General features: G+C 41.9%; 1 protein-coding gene across 3 annotated transcripts in view; it reads right to left on the bottom strand.

Moving 5' to 3' along the window:
* Positions 1-382: 382 nt before the first annotated feature.
* The window catches only part of Tfap2b (transcription factor AP-2 beta), a 28,729-nt gene continuing 11,109 nt past the window's right edge, over positions 383-18,002 (bottom strand). The window contains exons 4-9 of one of the 3 annotated variants that reach the window (XM_048805463.1): positions 11,590-11,809; positions 9,594-9,712; positions 7,443-7,584; positions 4,479-4,738; positions 3,391-3,453; positions 383-2,180 (exon numbers count right to left, since the gene is read on the bottom strand). In XM_048805463.1, the coding sequence (XP_048661420.1) occupies positions 3,392-3,453; positions 4,479-4,738; positions 7,443-7,584; positions 9,594-9,712; positions 11,590-11,809 (803 nt within the window). In that variant the 3' untranslated portion in view covers positions 383-2,180; position 3,391. Of the gene's footprint in view, positions 4,739-7,442; positions 7,585-9,593; positions 9,713-11,589; positions 11,810-18,002 lie in introns of all 3 variants that reach the window. The other 2 variants (XM_048805464.1, XM_015487942.2) reach the window with 2 other exon arrangements.

Genomic DNA, 18,002 nt, shown 5'->3' with positions numbered 1-18,002 from the left:
ACCCCACTACCAGGGGAAGAAGGCAGGTCATCTTTAACTTAAACCCAGAATTCTTCAGTTACCTGGAAAGTAAATTTGACTTTTCATTTATCAGAGGGCAAAACAAACCAAAAGATGCAGTTAACGTGAGCTTTTATTACAAATCTGGTTGATAATGAGAGAGAAGTATCAATTTGGAATTTTAAAAAATAAAAAACACCTAGCGAAAACAAAAGTGTTTGTTTTCCTGATTAGCAAAATTTATTTATTGTATTTCTGTTATAGCAAAAATGCTGTATGTGCTTCATTAAGGGGGGAGCAAAAAGAAACTTCTTTATATGTCTTTTCAGTCTGTAGAATTAAACAATATCCATATTTAAGAAACTGAAGATGAGAACACAACAAAAACACAACAATCTTTTTATTTATGTAAATCAGGTCAACACTGGACAATAAATCAATTTCTACCCAGTACCATAACAGCTTGTCTATAAAGAACAGAAAAAGTCAGATAAGATTCTACCTAGGATCAAGCGGTTTTTTTTTTTTTAACCACCCATTCACAGAGGTATAGATTCACAGATAAATAATCCCAAACTACTTGCTCGCCATATTTACACATTCCCATTAAATTAAGCATAAATAAATATATACAAACTTAACATGGATACCCTCCAGAGCTCTTCTCATGAAGAGTCAATAGATTGATATTTCTTGATTGTGTGGCAAAAAACAGTGATAGCCAATTAAGACCAACTCAAAAGAGGAGTTGATTTGGGCATTTAAAGGATAGTATTCACTCCGTTTAAAAAAAAATTCAGTATTTCTCTATGCCAATAATTTAATATACATCAGCAAAGGAGGGGGAACACTGGGCTCTTGAGGCAACATCAGATGGTTTAAGATTATTATTTCCCTTCCACATAATGTATTACACGTACAGGGTTTCAGATGTGATGACAAATTTTCTATAAACACTCTAACTAGGAAAGCAGTTGTACCAGTAGAACAGTATGTTGATGAGTTCGGGGTTTCGGGTTTTCCATTCTACCCAAGTTTTCATAGGATATGATATAATTGCTTGAGAGAAAGTGCTTTCCTTGGCCAAAGAAAACAAATCAGGCCTTTGAAAGCCTCTTCGGTTCTTTATGTGGGGGTGGAGAAAGCTAAGGATGTGGAGGCCAGAAAGAAGGAAAGAAAAGGCAAGTTAATTCGGGGGTGGGGAGAGGAGGAGACAGATTTACTTCCCATTTAGGGGTAGAAGTTAAAAAGGAGACCTTTCATGATTAAATCCTTACCCAGAACAGTCTTTTCCTTGCCCCCCAGAGACCAACTACATATAGGAAGGAGGTAGGATTGGGCAGACAATGATCTGGAGATGTTTAGAACCTCTAAAAGAACTTGCAGAGTGGAAGTGAGAGAGCTCCGCTGACACATCCTGACTCCTTTCTATCTTGACCTATTTTGACTTGGGACCAAGCATTTAGAAGGGGGCATGCGGGCAGAGCTAAAATGTGAGTGCTGGGGTGGGGCAGAGAGCTGCAACTCACCTGTTTTTTTAAAAAACAAAGCTCAAAGGGTCTTGCCTTAAACGTTTTCCTTGACTTAAAAGGCAAACTCTTGCGTTAATCCTACTGTTTATTGATTTATAAGCCCAAGGAAACCAAATCTTTTAATAACTCAATTATCAGATAAACGTAGCAGGCCTGCCTAACGAAAGCATGGGGGCTGGGGTCCTACATGAAAGAAGTGAGGGAAGGAGAGGGGGTAGTGGGCTCATTCCAACCCCCGCCCCCTTTAGGAGCATGAGGTGGGGAGAGTTTCCTTCCTGGCAGAGGAGAAGAGAGGGAAGCTTCCATTCCCTGGACATTTCTAAGCCACTTCCCTCTGGGTGTGGGCGCCCAGGGTGGCTGCTGGTAGCAAAGGGCTTATGCAGCGCCGGGCCCCCACCCCCCCCCTGCAGGCCGCGGGGCGCCGCCTCTTTACCTACTGGAGAACGGGGCTTTCTCGGTCGCCTTAGCCCTTAGGGTGAGACCGAGAGCGAGATGGGCCCGTTGCTGCCGGCGGCCCCTGCAGCGGCTGATTTCTATGTCCTCAAAACGACTGGGCGCGAGTGGCCCACATGCTCTCAGGACCTGCACAGTAAGAGCAAGGCGCATCCATCGCGTCTCTCGAACGTCACACGCGTGGGGCGCGTTGCCCTGCAAGGAAAGGAGACGATGGTTTTCAGTGTGATTTCTCCCGGCCTTGTGCAATCAGAACACATCTAATGCAAGTGTCCAGGCTCTCAGCCAAAGGCACGGGCTTCTGAACAGAGCAAAGATGAGTGTCTACACTTTCCATAAGGTCTTGTTCCCGGCCTTTGTGCTCCTTTCAGCTCAGTCTAGGACTGGGCACTGCAGACCCACAGGCCCGAAATGGAGCAAGGGGTAGGAGCTGGGGTGTGTTCTTACCCGTTGCTGGGGCCCTCCTGGAGACCTGAAACCAGCTCCCTAAATCTCCACCGCACTCTGAACTAAGCTCTCCGCAGGTTCCTAAGATCCCAACCCTTCCCACTAGCCCCAAGGCAGGGTAGAGAGTTGCAAAACTGAGAGTCCAAGAGATTTGAATGGATCCTATCTGTAAGTCCCTTGGAATAACATCTGGATCTTTATCTTCCAGGGCTGTTGCAAAGGTCCTAACTACTTTGTTTAAAAGAGGAGCTTGTACCTTCACTAAATTTAGAGACCTATCTCATCCACTACTATCCCCAGGGGATTTTTCACTGCTTTTAGGAAGATGCAACAATGGATTCCAGATTTTATTTCATGATAATACTATGATAGAGCTGGAGAGAGGAGCTGGGCTGCTAGAATTGAGAAACATTAAATGCATGAAACTTTATCCAGTGGGAATATTCACAGTGTATCCAGACGGTAAAATTCGAAGCTGAAATACATCTCCTTTCATTCTGCATTATTTTATCATCATATGCCAAAACAAGTGCACGTCTGGGAGGGAAAATGCCTCATTCATAAAGCATCTTGTAAGAAAGCAATTGTTGCAGTAACACGGGAGCTTATACCACCCTCTTTCTCACCTCTGCGTGCAAAGCTATTTCTTTTCCCCCACTAAAACAGCAATCACCAAAGAGCCCAGGGAGATCGAATCCATTTTAAGTGAGGTCAATACTGTTAGAATATAAGGTTTTGCAAGAACCCTTACTCTTTTCCCTTAAAATTCGTTTTGCACCTCCCTCCCCGCGCAGGAATTCTAGTGTTGAGGTATGTTAACAAGTAGATTCAAAGCTGCTTCCATCATATTGGCCACTTTCTAAAGTATTCCCTTTGAGCTTCTTTAAAGAAGTGCAGAATTCTGACATACAGGCTTTGATTAAAAAGGGATCGGATTTTTTTTTTTTTTTCTCAGTACCTTATAGATTGTGTAGGAAGCCCAAGTCCTCTTTGAAGAAGCTCATAAACCATGCGGGCAAAGCTTTGGAAAACAGAAGAGAATGAAATGGTACATACCCCTCCGAAGGAATTACATACTAATCAACGTATTCATATTTTTTACTATTGTTCTTAAAATTGGTAGATGACACAAATATTATAACAAATGCAAGATTCTCTGTATGCAGATGCTGGCAAGGCTGGAAACTAGTAACATTTCTGAAAGGAACTGATGATGAGTCTGAATCAACTTTTTGGTCCGGATTTTCCTCAGGCGCGGAAAATCTACTCTGCCGGCCGGCACCAAAAGCTGCAGCCTCCGCCTGCATCTGGGCAGGCTGCCCGCCCTGCCCGCCCATGCCCTCCCTAGTTATGCAAACCGACAGGGAGTTGGGCACCCATGAGTTAAGAACGCTGGGTGGGGCTGGGGTATTAAAGGGACTGAAACAACGCAAAAGGGTTAATCGCACTCATTTCCATCCCAGAAAATTCCCGTAACAGTGTGAGGAAGGGAGGGCAACGTAGAAAAGGGTGGCTGGGAGAGGGATCAGGTGAGATGGAGGGCGGGGACTGCAAGTTTCCTTAAAAAAAAAAAATTAAAAAGTTCGTGCGTCTCAGTCAACCAGCTCTCAAAGCTCTGACACCAACGTTTCTCCGATTTTCTTCCAATAAGTTAGCGTTTCTCGTGTTTAGTCTTATGTTTATTTTCCAAAGGGAGGGGGTGTAAAATCATAGTTTTATTATCAGTATTACTAAGCTCGAAAGAACCGAAGTGGAAAATCCGGACGGTTGTCTCCAAGTGTATATCTTGAAATTGACACTGAGAACCGATATTGTTGCTCCGTTGTACGCCTCAGTTTTTTTTTAAAGTTATTTAGCTTTCTTTTTTTAAATTTTGATTGTATGTGTATTCTACCTAATATAACTCTTCCAAAGCCAATCCAATATTTTAAAGCTAAAATTAATTTTTTGTGTTTTCCTTTTGTATTTAAAACATTTTTTCCTTCTTTTTTAATTTTTTTTTTTTTCATTTCCTGTGTTTCTCCTCCTTGTCGCCAGTTTTACTACCTGGGCCTTCCCCAGACGTGTGCCTGTTAGTTGTGGTGTTGTTCAAGAACATCTTGTCCATGCCTTTGAGAGCCTCGGTGAGATAGTTCTGGAGGGCCGTGAGCGCCGCGCAAATGGCCGGGGCGCCGAAACCGTGCGTGATGAGGCTGAAGTGCGTGAGGCAGCTCTGGATGCCCGGTTCCAGGATGGGACTGGGCCGGCTGTTCCCTATCGGTGTCCGGTCTTGTGCCAGCAGATCCGTAAATTCTTTACAAAGTTGCCTGCAGAGGGGTGGGGGGAGGAACAGAAAATCACCCTCAGTGTCGTTGTCATTGGCATTAGAAAGGAGACGCTCACACAAGCCCAGAGGCGTCCGGTCACCGAGAGCAAGGCTAATGTGTGCGATTCCGCTCTGTTTCCTTTCCCAGTGCACTCCCTTGTTGAGCAGCTGGGACTGGAAGGAAAGCGGGGGTGAGGAGGTAATGCACCCCTTCCACTACCAAGCTTTGCCTACCCCCCCCCCCACACACACACACACACTCTTTTTCAATCTTTCTCCACTCCAGGACCGCACAGATTCTGCTGTGGGAAATTCTGTGCGCTTTAGCTTTGGATTTTGAATATTCAATACTTTTGAGCTCTTACCTGGTATTTCTTTAAAGCCATTTTCCCCTCCTCTCTCCTGCCTCTCCAACCTCTTGGTGATCAGGCACAAAAAGCCCTGAAAGATTTAGGCCCCTGGCCACAAGCCTGTCCCTGGCACTGAAGCAGATTGCTAGAGCCTTGCATGGCCCAGGGCAAGAAACTGTTTATTCTAGGAGAGAATGCTGATTTCATTCAAAGCACAAACTTGTTTACCTGCAGTATTTAAGGAGCAGAATATTTTCTTCCCTCTTTTTAAAAATTGTTTGTTCCCTTTTCTTTTCTGCAAGTGTGGGCTACTAAAAATCTTTGTATAACAGGATTGTTGTCAATATAAAAGGATTCACACATAGTTTAAATAAAACCTAAAGGTAGACTAAGACACTAGGGAGAATAGATTTTTATTTGTTGAAGGTTTTTATTTCCTTAAGGCACCTACAATTTTGAGAAGTCTCCTAGTCTTAGAAATCCTGTGTGCCTAACTATAGATTGAGCTTATTTGAGAAATTTTTAATATAGGAGGTGGAAGGGAGGGTATTAGCCCTGAAGTCAAATGGCTTGGCTCTGCTGGCAGGCAGAAGCACAGAATCCCACAGGCCACAGCCTTTCACAGATTGCTTGACTTCTCTTGGCAACTTGCCTCCACCCAGCCTATGGGTCTGTGGGGGTCTCAAGAGAAACAAATCTACAGCAAATCTACTCCTAGACCCCCACTAGGATGACCTGAGAGATACACCTGACCTAGACAGTAGGTAAACAGGGCAGGTTATTGGGTTTGAAGGATCCTGAGGTATCATTTTCCCAGGGTGTTGTCACTTTTGCAGGTGTAGTAGCTAACCAAATGCAGAAGACCTCCTCTCTCATCCACTGGAAGTAGCTAAAACACCCGTTTTAGGCGGTGGACAGAGAACACCCTCTGATGCCTACATGGGAAATGTATCCATAACTCCTTATAACTAGGAAGAAATAGGTAACTCCTCCCTCCTGAGTGGAGCAGTTCTTAAGCCAGAGATTCCTTGGAATCACGTGTGGGGTTCAACTACAGGCTCCTAGTCCCCATCCAGTGATTCCAATTTCGGGGGAGGGGGGGGATTGGAAATAGGTCCATGCATACATAGCTTGGAAAAGATCCCTAGGTGAGTCCATGATGCCCCAGGTTAAAAAGCACCCTAGGCCTAAGAAAGCCACAAGGTTTCAAGAGAGGAAGAGTCACAAACATCCCTTAGGGAAATAGAGTCTTTTGTGGAATCCCATTATCTGACTTGCGTATTTTGGTTTGTGTTTTACTTTCCCCTAAAAGTGCCCTTCCTTAAAAAAAAAAAAAAAAAATCAAGAACAACTCCCCCCCCCCTCCAAACACACACACACAACCAGACACCAGGCAAGGGGTAGCAGGGCAATCTACTGACAAATATCTATACATTGTTAGTTGGTACATCAGAGAAAAACCTTATAAGAAGAGGGTGGGTGCCAAGTTTTGATCATTGGGAGAGATGGTTAAAGTCTTTCCTTAAGTTTGTACTCATTACCAAAGTGCCAAAAAGGAAATTCTGTACTGGGAAGAACAAATGCTTAAAGTCAAACATTTTAAATCTTCAAAGCCCCAAACCAGGGTCTGTAAGCAATTAAAGTTCTGGGACATTAATATTTTTTGACCCTGCGGAAAGGGGCAATCAAATTCCAATCACGTCTCAAAAACATCTGGACAAATTTGAGCAAATGATTTTTCAGCCTTCCATATATTTCTTTAAATTACGCTGTCAACGGAACAAACCGCGTCCTCGAGCACTAAATAAATGAGCACCGCTGTTTAGGCCGCGCCTGCTAGAGAAACGTGCGGGCGCACGCAGCGCCGCCCACTGCAGGCCTGAGCTGGCCATAAAACACCGACAATATGACACCGAAGCCAAAGACAGGAGTAAATCAAATAAATAGAAAACCCACTGTAAAAGTTCAAATGAGCTCTAGACCTAAATTTAGCCAGAGATTTACTATTTTCCCCTCTGGAGTTGTAGTAAATTTTACAAGTCTGGAAGATGACAAACAGCAACGTTGGGAACGTAGTAATTAGAGCTGTGGGTAGAGATGGTTACACGTGGGTGACACACAGACACCCTGAGCAAGCACACACGGCTGTACGGGTATGACAGGGAGATAGACGTGAAACCCAGGGAGAAGTATGCACCCAGGGATTCAGGGAAGAACTGAAAAAAGACTCAGCTGAGAAAGGTCTGCCTGACATCCCCAGGCTTGTAGAAGAGAACTGTTAAAAGCCAGACTTGGATATAAAGAAGACTGAGGAGAGATAGCTCATCAACTCTGGAAAGCGTTTGGGACACTCACTTGGTGGCCAGCAGCATGTTCTTTCGGGAGTGCAGGTCACTGGGGTCCGTGTGCTGCCGATTCAAATACTCAGAGACAGCTTTAGCAGGAAACTCTGTTTCGCAAATGTACCCAAAATCCCGAGCTAAATGAACAGCTTCTCCTGAAAAGATAGTAGCAGAGAATCAGCAGCCAGTTCCTAAACATCTCATGGGCAGAAGCCACACCCTAGTCAACTGTTAGTATGGCCAGTAGAGGCCAGGTGTTAGGAGCAAAGGCAATCAAGAGACAGATGCCCAAAGCAAAGAGGATTCTCCAGTAGTAATGAAAGTTGAGAGTACAAACTTTACACTTGGCAATCTTTCCTGCTTTTCCTGAGCCAAATCCTAGGTAGACATTCTCTGAATAGCTATGGAGTCTCCTACTCATTTAGTCTTAAGAGAAAGGTGTGTCAATAAATTCAAGAGCCACCTTCCAACTCAATCTATAGACAATTGGTTGGATATACAAGCCAGATCCCCCTCCCCTGCCTTCTTTCTAAAGCATTAGTCACACCTACTTTAAATAAAATTTAAGTTACCACCATCTCCTATAATTGTATTAGGAAAATTCCTTATTAAAAACTAATATGTATAAACAAATCCATGTGTGTAAATGTTCGCAAATATTAAAGAATATAGCCTTCAGGTTTCTTGCCTTCAGAGGTTTCCGTCATCATATATTCCCGCTTAAAGACTTTCTATTGCACACGGATGCAAATAGAGAAAACCAGGACATCTAAAGTATTCCAGAGCTTATAAGAAAGTCCCTTTCGAATAAGGCATTATTACCCTTTAAAGCATAGCCTTAGGGGTTCAAGCAGGAAAGATCACAAACATGATCCCACAGCTACATTATTTTTAAGGAGCACGACTTACTTTTAATCATCATTATCATAATAACAACAAAGGACTTCAGGCATGGTGCTTACCAGGATTCAAACTGAAAACTGCCAACCAAGTACTGAAATTTCAGTGGGATTTCCAGTTTCCTCCCTTCTTGAAAATCTCTGTCTTGGGCAAAGGGTATTTGACTGTTTTTCAAAATGAAGATAGTGATACTAGCAATTCCCTGAAGGGCAAAATGTGAAACCCCCAGGCTAAGAGTCAACTGCTAATAAGTGTGGCTTGGAAATTTGGTGACTACTGCCTCTGGAGGGTTAGTCTGGGCCAAGCTACTTTGCCTTAAAGATGGCAAAGTGCAAGGCCTACAGCCTTGATGACTTTATGGTTGCTGTTTAAATATTCTAAGATTCCCTCCTCCAAAAATCAACTCACTACAGGAGTGTCATAAGATTTTATCAATAAAAAAATGGAGGAAAAAAATGACCAAAAAGCTAGATTCTAGAGAAAAGTCTACTTCTTCCTCTGTTAAGATCATCTGGCTATATTTCCTGTTTTCCACCTCATAAATTCAAATGCAGATATTCTTGTTCTAGACTATATAGATGATCATATTTATCACATACCATAAATATCATCCCCAAAGTAAACCTATGAGCAAATTAGAGTTGTCTTTTACACTTGTGGCTGTTTACTTCTCAATTAACAAATCTACATGGAAGATCACATCACGCTGACTCTCCTCTGTGTTTTCTCAATGCCCCTTCCTAATTTTATCTTGGGCATCATTGGCTTTATTAAGCTATCAATATTTCAATAAGTCCCAGGTGGTAAGCAAGAGATGGAGTCTTGGGAGTGACATGAAGTTTCAAATAACCATTAGGGATCATGTATGCAATGTGTTTTCTAGCAGTGACAATATAGAGGTATATCTGGAAAGAAGAAGGGCTATGGATTGCTGCATTCAGAGTTACTCTTGCAAGAGTTCATACAGAAGGTGTTTCAGACACCTGTGGCAACCGAGGAGATTCCTGAGGTGTCTTGGAGGCTGGACCTGATCACTCTTAAGAGCACAGGGACCTTTATATATGTCCCTTGGCCTCTGTGCAACTGCTGGTGCCCTCTAAGTAAAAGGACCTTTGAACTTCTCTCAAGCAGCCGCTTGACATCCAACTCATAAGGGCACAACGATCGCAATGATTTCCAGTTAATCATGAAACATGTAAAATGTCAACCTCCAGTCGACAGTTAAGCTCAGTCACTTCTTGAAATGGCCACACATCTTGCTTACCTTCCACCAGGGAGGTGAGTAACGTGACATTTGCTGCTTTGCGCCTGCCCGCGGGTAAATTCAAACCGATTTTTTCTAGCCTTTCTCGCAAAGATCTCCCCCCATTTTTCGATTTGGCTCTGAAATTGCAAGAATTAACATTCTGATTAACCTCAGAGTGTTCCTGAAACAAAGTTTAGACTTAGCAATCTAAAGCCCAGTGAAGCTTGAAGAGGTTTTAACTTGAGGTTAGCACCCACCCCCTTCCTTTTGGTTATTTGCTGATAGTTTGCTGAGGTTTGCTTAATTTCTGCAATACAGAGCATAAAAAAAGACTCCTTTTCTCTCTTTTTTATCTTGTGAGGAAAAAATGATACCAGATGGGAATAATTAAGATGTAGGTTGTGGGTCCAGAGAAGGTAAAAATTGCACATGCATGCGTGCGCACACACACACACACACACACACACAGGTTCATTTATTGTCAAGGAGTCAGTGAGGAGAGCAGTTCAGGAACAAGAGCAACCTTCCTGAGAAGTGTCAGGTGGTTCAGGAAGGCGAAGGCACAGTGAGCTCTCTGAGGAAGAGTCAAAAGTTTCAGTAAAACAAAGTTGTTTTAGGAGGAAGACTGATGTAAATAATGATGATGATCATTATAACAACAGAAAAAGTAACACTTTTCAGAGTTTGGTTGTATGACAAGCACTTTATATTATCTCTTTGAGCATCTGTTTCATACACACATTTGGGAGTGATGAAAACTTCCCCACTCTGAAGCTCAAAGGACTCATTTTTGAAAATCGAACCAGAGCAAGAAATAAGAAAGTTCTTGGGTCTCACACTGGCCTTCCTTAATGTCGCCTGAGGCTTGTATGTGCTAAAGACTGGGCAAAAATAAAAGAAAAACCCCAGTCACCACGGACTGCCCCTTGATGTACTACTCACACAGTCACTTTACAAAAGAAAGGAACTGTCAACCCCTAAAATGGGCTCACTTAGAAGGTTTTGTCTCATTAAGCAGGCTTGGTGGCCCTTGCCCGTAATCCCAGCAACTCAGGAGGCTGAAGCGGGAAAATGGTAAATTAAAGGCCAGTTTCAGCAACTTAGTGAGGCCTTAACAATTTAGCAAGCTCCTGTCTCAATAAATAAATAAAATAAAATAATAAAAAAGGGTGGGGATCTAGCTCAGATAAGCGCCCCTGGGGTCAATCCCCAATACAGCGAAAGTTTTGTGTCATACAAAGTCACTTTCAAGTGGGTGACAGTGCCAAAGAGTTTAGGTACTAGCAAGCCCTTTAGGGAAGACTTTAAATCTTTAAGCCATCTATCTCTTCTATTTCTACAAGAAGGATTCAGTTTGTGGGTTGGAATATTGGGAAGCCCCTAAATGGCCCAAGTTACAGTATGAATACGTCTAAAGTGGTCATTATTGACGGTGGAGTTATTAAAGTAAGGAGTCAAGAATCTAGAAGAGTTTTGTTTTTTTTTTTTTTCCCAATCTGCGGAGCACAACGCATTAGTGGGCTGTGAAACGAAACGTAGCTGGTAGCTAACTGTATTTTACAACAAAACAGAAATATCAAGAGTATAGGGAAGGTATGAAGAGAGTTTCTTTATGAAACTTCCATTTTACATCAGTGTGTTTGTGTAGGTTGAGGGGGGGTGTCATTCTCCTAATAGAGAGCAACCTGGAGGTCCTAGCGGCTAGGAAGGGGGGGGGGGCGGAGCCAGGCTCCAGCAGGGAAAGTGGAAGGTTCCCAGGGCTGAAAAATTGGCGGGAGAGCGACGCTGCGCGTGCGCGGTGCGCCCCGAAGGTGGGGGCAGCGTGGTGGGGAGGGCAGCGGCGTGAATGCGCGCAACTAGGAGCACGTGGCGGCCAGAGCTCTCCGCACGCTCCACGCAGGGACTACACTCCCACCGCCCAGTTGCTAGGCAACCGCGTTGGCCTGCCCCGCGGTTTCACACGAGCCTTCTCTCCCACACGCCAATAGACACTGGTATTTTTTTTTTTTTTTACCTTCTGAGGACGCCGCCCAGGAGAGATGCATTGAGGCATTCAGGGGGGGAGAGCCGCCTCTGAACTTCTCCCACAGTTACTTTGTACTTTGAAGTTGAACTGAGGAGAGACAAGCGACCCGGGACAGAGCAAAACACCTCGCCGGTGTTGACAGACATGCCTCCCAAGAAGCCATCTTTATTCATCATTAGAGAAGTCACAGATTTGGGAGGAACCGGAACTAGAAAGAAAGAAGAAAAAAAAAAATGCCATAAAGGTGACCGGGTTTCAATCCTGGTGACCGGTTGATAGAATGTGTCATTGCATGAGAACACATTGCGTGAGAACACAGGTGAAACTCTGGGGGAGGAAATGTTTGTTCCAGTGGGGCTGCGGTGCATTCAGTGTGCTAGGAACAAACAGAAAAGCCGTCTCTCCTTGTAAACTTACCCCCAAGTGTGTAGACACCTGACTCGCTTACCATAGCCCCGCTTACCATGTGTATCAGGGAAAATACTCATCTCAGTGCTTGCATTTGGTGTGAAACGAAGCAAAACCTATTCTGTCCAGTGCTAGTGGTGTGACTGTGGACACCTCACTAAACTTCTCTGTTTCCTCATCTGTCACCTGAGAATAATAATGCCTAATTCATTTGGCGCTAAAGCTGAAGGTTATTATGACAATTCAATGATATAAAATGGTAATACCACTGGTCTTTATAGAAACTCCTTCCTCCTCTCTTATAGGTCCCAAATCAATGGTCATAACCAAGTAGAATCAGGAGAATGGATCCTGTCAGATGCTATCCCCGAGAAAAGACAGGCAATTCCACTGAGCTGAGAAGTTAGGCCCCAAAGAGCTGCTCATCTCAAAAGTGGGCCCCATTCTTTCCTATATAATAACAGCCACAGGTTCATTTAGAAATGAACCCAAATGCTCATCTCCAGTGAAAGCAATTCCAAAGTGACATGAATTTTGTTTACAAATTAAAGCACTGGCTGGTGATTGTTTGAGGCACTTATGATTTACAACAGGTGCCCTGATCAATCAACCAATCACTCTAATTCATATGAGCAGCGGTCTTGCCTTGCCCCAGTTGTTTCATTTCGGCAAGTAATTGATAACAAACCGCACTCAAGGTATGTTTTATGCAGAAGTTAATAAGAGCTGACAGCTGGTTGCCACTGCTACGCTGGTGCATTCAGCCTCTCCAGCCTGTATTTCTGTTTAATTGTGTTTCATTGTCATCTGCACGTCAGGAAGAGGCTGAGCTCAGTGGGATTAGAAAGTGGGGAATGAGGAGCAGTGAATAGCCAACCTCCCAGTTGCTTGAAAGTCTTGCCCCTTGGACTTCTACACTACTCCAGCCCATTTTCTTTTAGGAACCCCAGGAGCCACTGGGAAAGGGTCTTCTGATCTGCCCTACACCTTAGCTTCTTCCATTGGGATGTGAAGCCCCAATGGAAGATACAATACAAATCTTCATAATAGTTTTGGTTCACTAGTTTAGGGAAGGTATTGAAACATACATCTAGTATGAAAAAAAAAAAAGTTGTTTCCACTCTACCTTTTTGATAAAGCTCACCCTGTAACCCTGACAGGGTAAAAATATACATTTTTTATACCAGCTACAGTCTAGAACTCCATATATCAAACAAAATGTATAACTTCCCTTGTATGAAATACACTAATGAAGACAGTGTTTTTGTAACAGTTTATTCTTTCTACCACAGATTCCACTATTCAGACCTTCATGATTGTTTAGAGACTCCTAGAAATAGGCAGGTCCCATTTCTGTTATATACTATGAATTGCATTTGGCCTTTTACAAATACCTTGTGGAAAAGAGTTTTCCTATGGTGGGTAGATGAAAGCTCTGAATTGCTACTTCTTGGCAGACATATAAGATCTCTTGGTCTGTCCACAGTGCCCAAAACCTTGTTCCAGATGGATGAATGATGTTAGGTACCAGGGTGCATCTTCTGCCCTGTCACGGAGTAGTGGAAACACTACAAAGGGGACTTTCTTCTTTGTGATTTCCCATATGTTCTCATTAGTGAATCTGCTTCTTGGTTGAGAGTGAAGCAACAAAAAGTCAAAGTGTATTTATCAGATTTGAATAAAATCTGAAATTAAAGTTGTTTAACATAGATGGATGTTTGAGCTGGAAACACCCTGCCATTAATTCTTCTACACAATATCCACATCTGTTTTAATCTTATTTTTCATAGCATTGCTGATTCCTATATTTTGGATTCATATTTAAAGGTACTAGAAAAAATTGCAATTATGGGAATTAACATAAGGTAAAGTTGGAAAAAATTGACCCCCCAATATATATGATTCTTTGTAGTTTTAACATGATGAGAACTTTAAAAATAAATTTTATAAAAAGCTCACCTTTGATATTCAGCAACATTTTTATCACTAAATATTACTTAGGATATTTTAACAACAAAGAAATCTTCACTAAACTGAAAACACTCAGTGCAATTTCTGCTTCTACATTGGATAACCAAATATCTCCTGAACACTGGAACTGTACCTACTTCTTGAAGCCCCAGATGACAGATTTCTTGAAAAACCAAGACTTTAGAGACACTTTATAACCTGCCCTCTAATTTCACTATTGTTAATTGCCTGACTAACCTGACAAGACCAGTTTCCTTTGGGGAATGTATATTACTCCCTCCCTTGGGCTATACCTCTCTGCATATATATTATCAGGTAAATACCCCTAATCCAGCCAGTTTCTATCACCATACTGCAGTCTTAGAGGAGCTTCTCCCTGCCCTCCTCCACACAAATTAAAATGTGAGCAAATGTGATTAGATTATATTTCCATTTTCTGATTTAAGTTTACAAATTATATTCCTACACTCTATTCTGTATCCTCAGGTTCTAAACCTCTCTCCTATCCTGGCATACTATTGCTCCTCTGGGCTAGATTCTATACATTCCTTGTCACAATTTTCATCTAGGTCCATAGTTCCACAATTTTCTACTTTCTTCTCCACTCTCACACCTGTGTACCTCAGCTGATTAACCCAGTATTTTATTATTTTTGCTCTTTTTCTTCTGCTTTTCTCCAGCTTATCAATAAACCCAGAGAGCAACAGGGCCCGGTTGATTTGTTAGTAATTATGAGCAAACTGTTCCTGCTCACAGAACCTAGTGATGACTGAGATAGGTTTAAAGCGACAGCAGGAAATGGTAAGGAAATGGAGCATAGCAAAACTCAGCATGAAGCTTTAGGTTCTTTATATGTTTACAATTTTCTGTGCATACATTAAAAGTAGGGTTTTTCCCTCTTCAGTTCTCAGTTGGATGGCAAGGCCAACTTCTGGATTTTACACACACAAATGTCATTCCCCTCCTTCTTCCTCTGCATTATGCTGGGAAGAAGAAAAAAAAAAATAAGGTTAAAAACAGCTCAGTGCTTCCTTAGAGTGACTACAGAGTTTTAAGATAGAGGAAAGTAAAATGATTATAGAGGAAATATTCTTCATTAGTGGACTATACAGAGCTAAAGTGTCAATAGGTTAGCTCTTAATCTCAAGTTTTAAAACAAGTATGAAATTATAGCTTTGAGAACTTTGTTTCTCAAGATCCACTGGTGGGAAGAAGAGAAGAAATTAACCTATTTTACAGATTGAAGGGTTGATTTGCTTTGAAAAGGGCTCTGACTTAGGTATATAAACTACATTGGAAAGCAACCAAGAGGCTTAGCATTGGTTTATCATGGCCCCTAAAAGTGAAATGATTACTTCATGCCAGCAGAGAATCCTTTATTCACATTTACATCACTACCCATCACCTGAGCACTAAATTTTACTCCACATGTATAGCACTTGTATAAACATGAGCACTGAAATCATGGAAAGAAAAAGAAAAGAATTCTCCCCCCAAAAAGCTGTAATATAAAAACCTACAAATATCCAGTGCTGGCAACATTTTGGGACAGAATCTATGAAGCTGAAAACTGAGTTGGGTCTCTTCACTTACTTGATGTGTAGAACCTTTAGACAGTAATTTTTCTTCTTTCTGTCTCTGTATTTGTGGGGTTTCCACACTTGGAGGAGAGCACAAGAGTGTCTTACCTTTCAGTTTTGAAATTCTAGGAACTCTGTTCCTCCCTGAGCGACTGAAATGTATCTCAGGGTCTCTGTTTGATACATAGCTATTATAGGGATCCAAAGTCAGCCCCGGAAATGCAAACCTCTTTGAGGGGAAATTCAAATCTTTAAGGGACTCTGACAGACTTTTGTGATTTTTACCTTCTAGGCAAGAAGGAATAATCTCTAAAAACTCCATTGGAATTCAGATTTGGCAATTTCCCTTGTCCCTCCTCCCTAAGAAAATCCACACGAATCAAAGTGTTTATGTGGGGAAGGGGCCAGAACTAACGGGGAAAATGGTAGAATGGAGGCTGAACTGAAACTAACCAAACAGGATATCCCTAAGACCAATAAAAATGCCCCACAGTCACAGCATTTGAACCTTGGACTCCAGCCACACTAGCCTTTCCAAGAAATCTCCAGCATATTTTCTGCTGTCTAAGGTGTCAAAAAAATCTGTTTCTCTACCAAAACTTTTTCTTAAAATGTAGGTAAGTCTTTTTTAGTTAAGTTATATTATGGTGGCAATGATCATTTATATTAGCTGGGTACCCCACCCATTCCTAATCTTAATGGAACTGAGAGTTAAGAATGATTTTTTAATGTCTCGTTGGATTTTTAGACTGTTAATGTAGCGAATCCTTCTCATTATTACTTTATTGATTGCTCATTGACCAGCCCCCTTCAAATCGTATTAACCACCCTCTGCCGGTTTAGATTAGGAGAGTTTAAAAAGCACCTTTCATTACTAACACCCCCCACCAACTCCTGCCATGGAGTTGAGACTAGGCAGCTTAATGGGAGCTCTAATGGGGCAGCTAAGAGGAGAGGGGCCACGGTCCCTGCCGATTGCATTAATAGCTCAAAGGGGGCCAATACAGAAAATTAGCCGCAAACGAGCTCTGGAGATCTTCAAATGAAAGAGCCATTTATCACGCTGGCTACCTTCACTCCACTCGTTTGCTCTCTCTACTGGGAACAACTCATTTCCTCTTAACTAAATTACTTCAGAAATGTCAGCTAAGCCCAGATAGCAAACATAACAAGAGAGGGAGCCTATAATCTACGGGGTGATATCAACATGGGTTAAAAAAAAAAAAAGACTGCTTAAATTTTAGTAGGTGCTTTGCCATAATTGGAATGAGAGAGAGAGAGACATAAAAATAGAGAAATACATCCCTTATGCCCAAGTCTTATGGCTTCATAAACAGGCAGAAACACTCAAACCCAGACCAGTTGCTGCCCTTTTATTAATGAGGTAGATTTTTTTAAAATCTAAAAGCCCATTAGAAAATAAATTAAGCAACTAAGTCCCCTGCCAGTTGTTGAAATTTAGAATATTCAGTTCAGAAAACTTCCTCACCTTTTTTTTATACAATTAATCTTGTAGAGACATCCCTTACTTGGGTGGGTATGAGGAGGAGGGTAGGCAATATTAGAAGTCCAGAGGGCAGGGAAGGGGCTAATGAATCCACAAGTTTATTTTAAGTGGCTCGTGGTGAGTTAGAAAAATAAACAAACCACTTATTCCTATTTTGCCTATGGCTCTTCAAAGATAAAAAGTTATTAGGATATTTTCTTCAAGTAATAAAGCAAATATCTCAAATATCAAATAATGGAATTGACCTAACATTCACATTCATAACATTCCCCCTGAATCAATTAAAACAACTGGGTGCTACTTCAATGTTTTAAGTTGTACCTTTTTTTAATCTTTTGGGGGATGTAAAAAGTACTCCAGTGTTTCCAAAAACATAACCAGCAACTTTAGTCAATATTTTCTTTTCTTATTCTTGGAGATAATCTTCTACATAAATATTCACATTTCCCTAAAAAACATATACAAGTGTGCAACCAAAGCATCATACATTTTAGAATATTTTCAGCTTCATTTTGTTAGGCAAGCTATGTTTCAAATATTTTTATTGGCCTGATTATTAATAACATTTCTGATTGGTCATATGCTGGGCATGTCCCACTGCCAGCCAAATGATGTTGCTAGGATACAGAACCCTGAGCTCAGTGGTTCTAACTTTCCATGAAAAGGGAGGGGGAAATAAAAGAAAACAAAATGGAAAATTTAAAAAAAAAAAGGCAATGGAGAAACCCCTCCTTCAACCCACCCCAATCAACCAGCAATTAACCAAAAGAGAGGACCCAAGAGGAAATGGTGAAAGTGAGCTGTCAGCACAGTTGCAAGTCTAAGCACCAATGCTGAATACCTTAGTGAACCCAAAAGCTGGCATTAAAAACTGAAATGATATTATCTAAACAACAAAAAAAGAGATGCTTGGAGCAACACTGAAATAGCCACCA

Source organism: Marmota marmota, unplaced genomic scaffold (genome assembly GCF_001458135.2).
Source record: "Marmota marmota marmota unplaced genomic scaffold, marMar, whole genome shotgun sequence".
NCBI lineage: Eukaryota > Metazoa > Chordata > Mammalia > Rodentia > Sciuridae > Marmota > Marmota marmota.
Note: the sequence above shows the minus strand (reverse complement) of the source record. Positions and strands in the feature narration are given on the sequence as shown.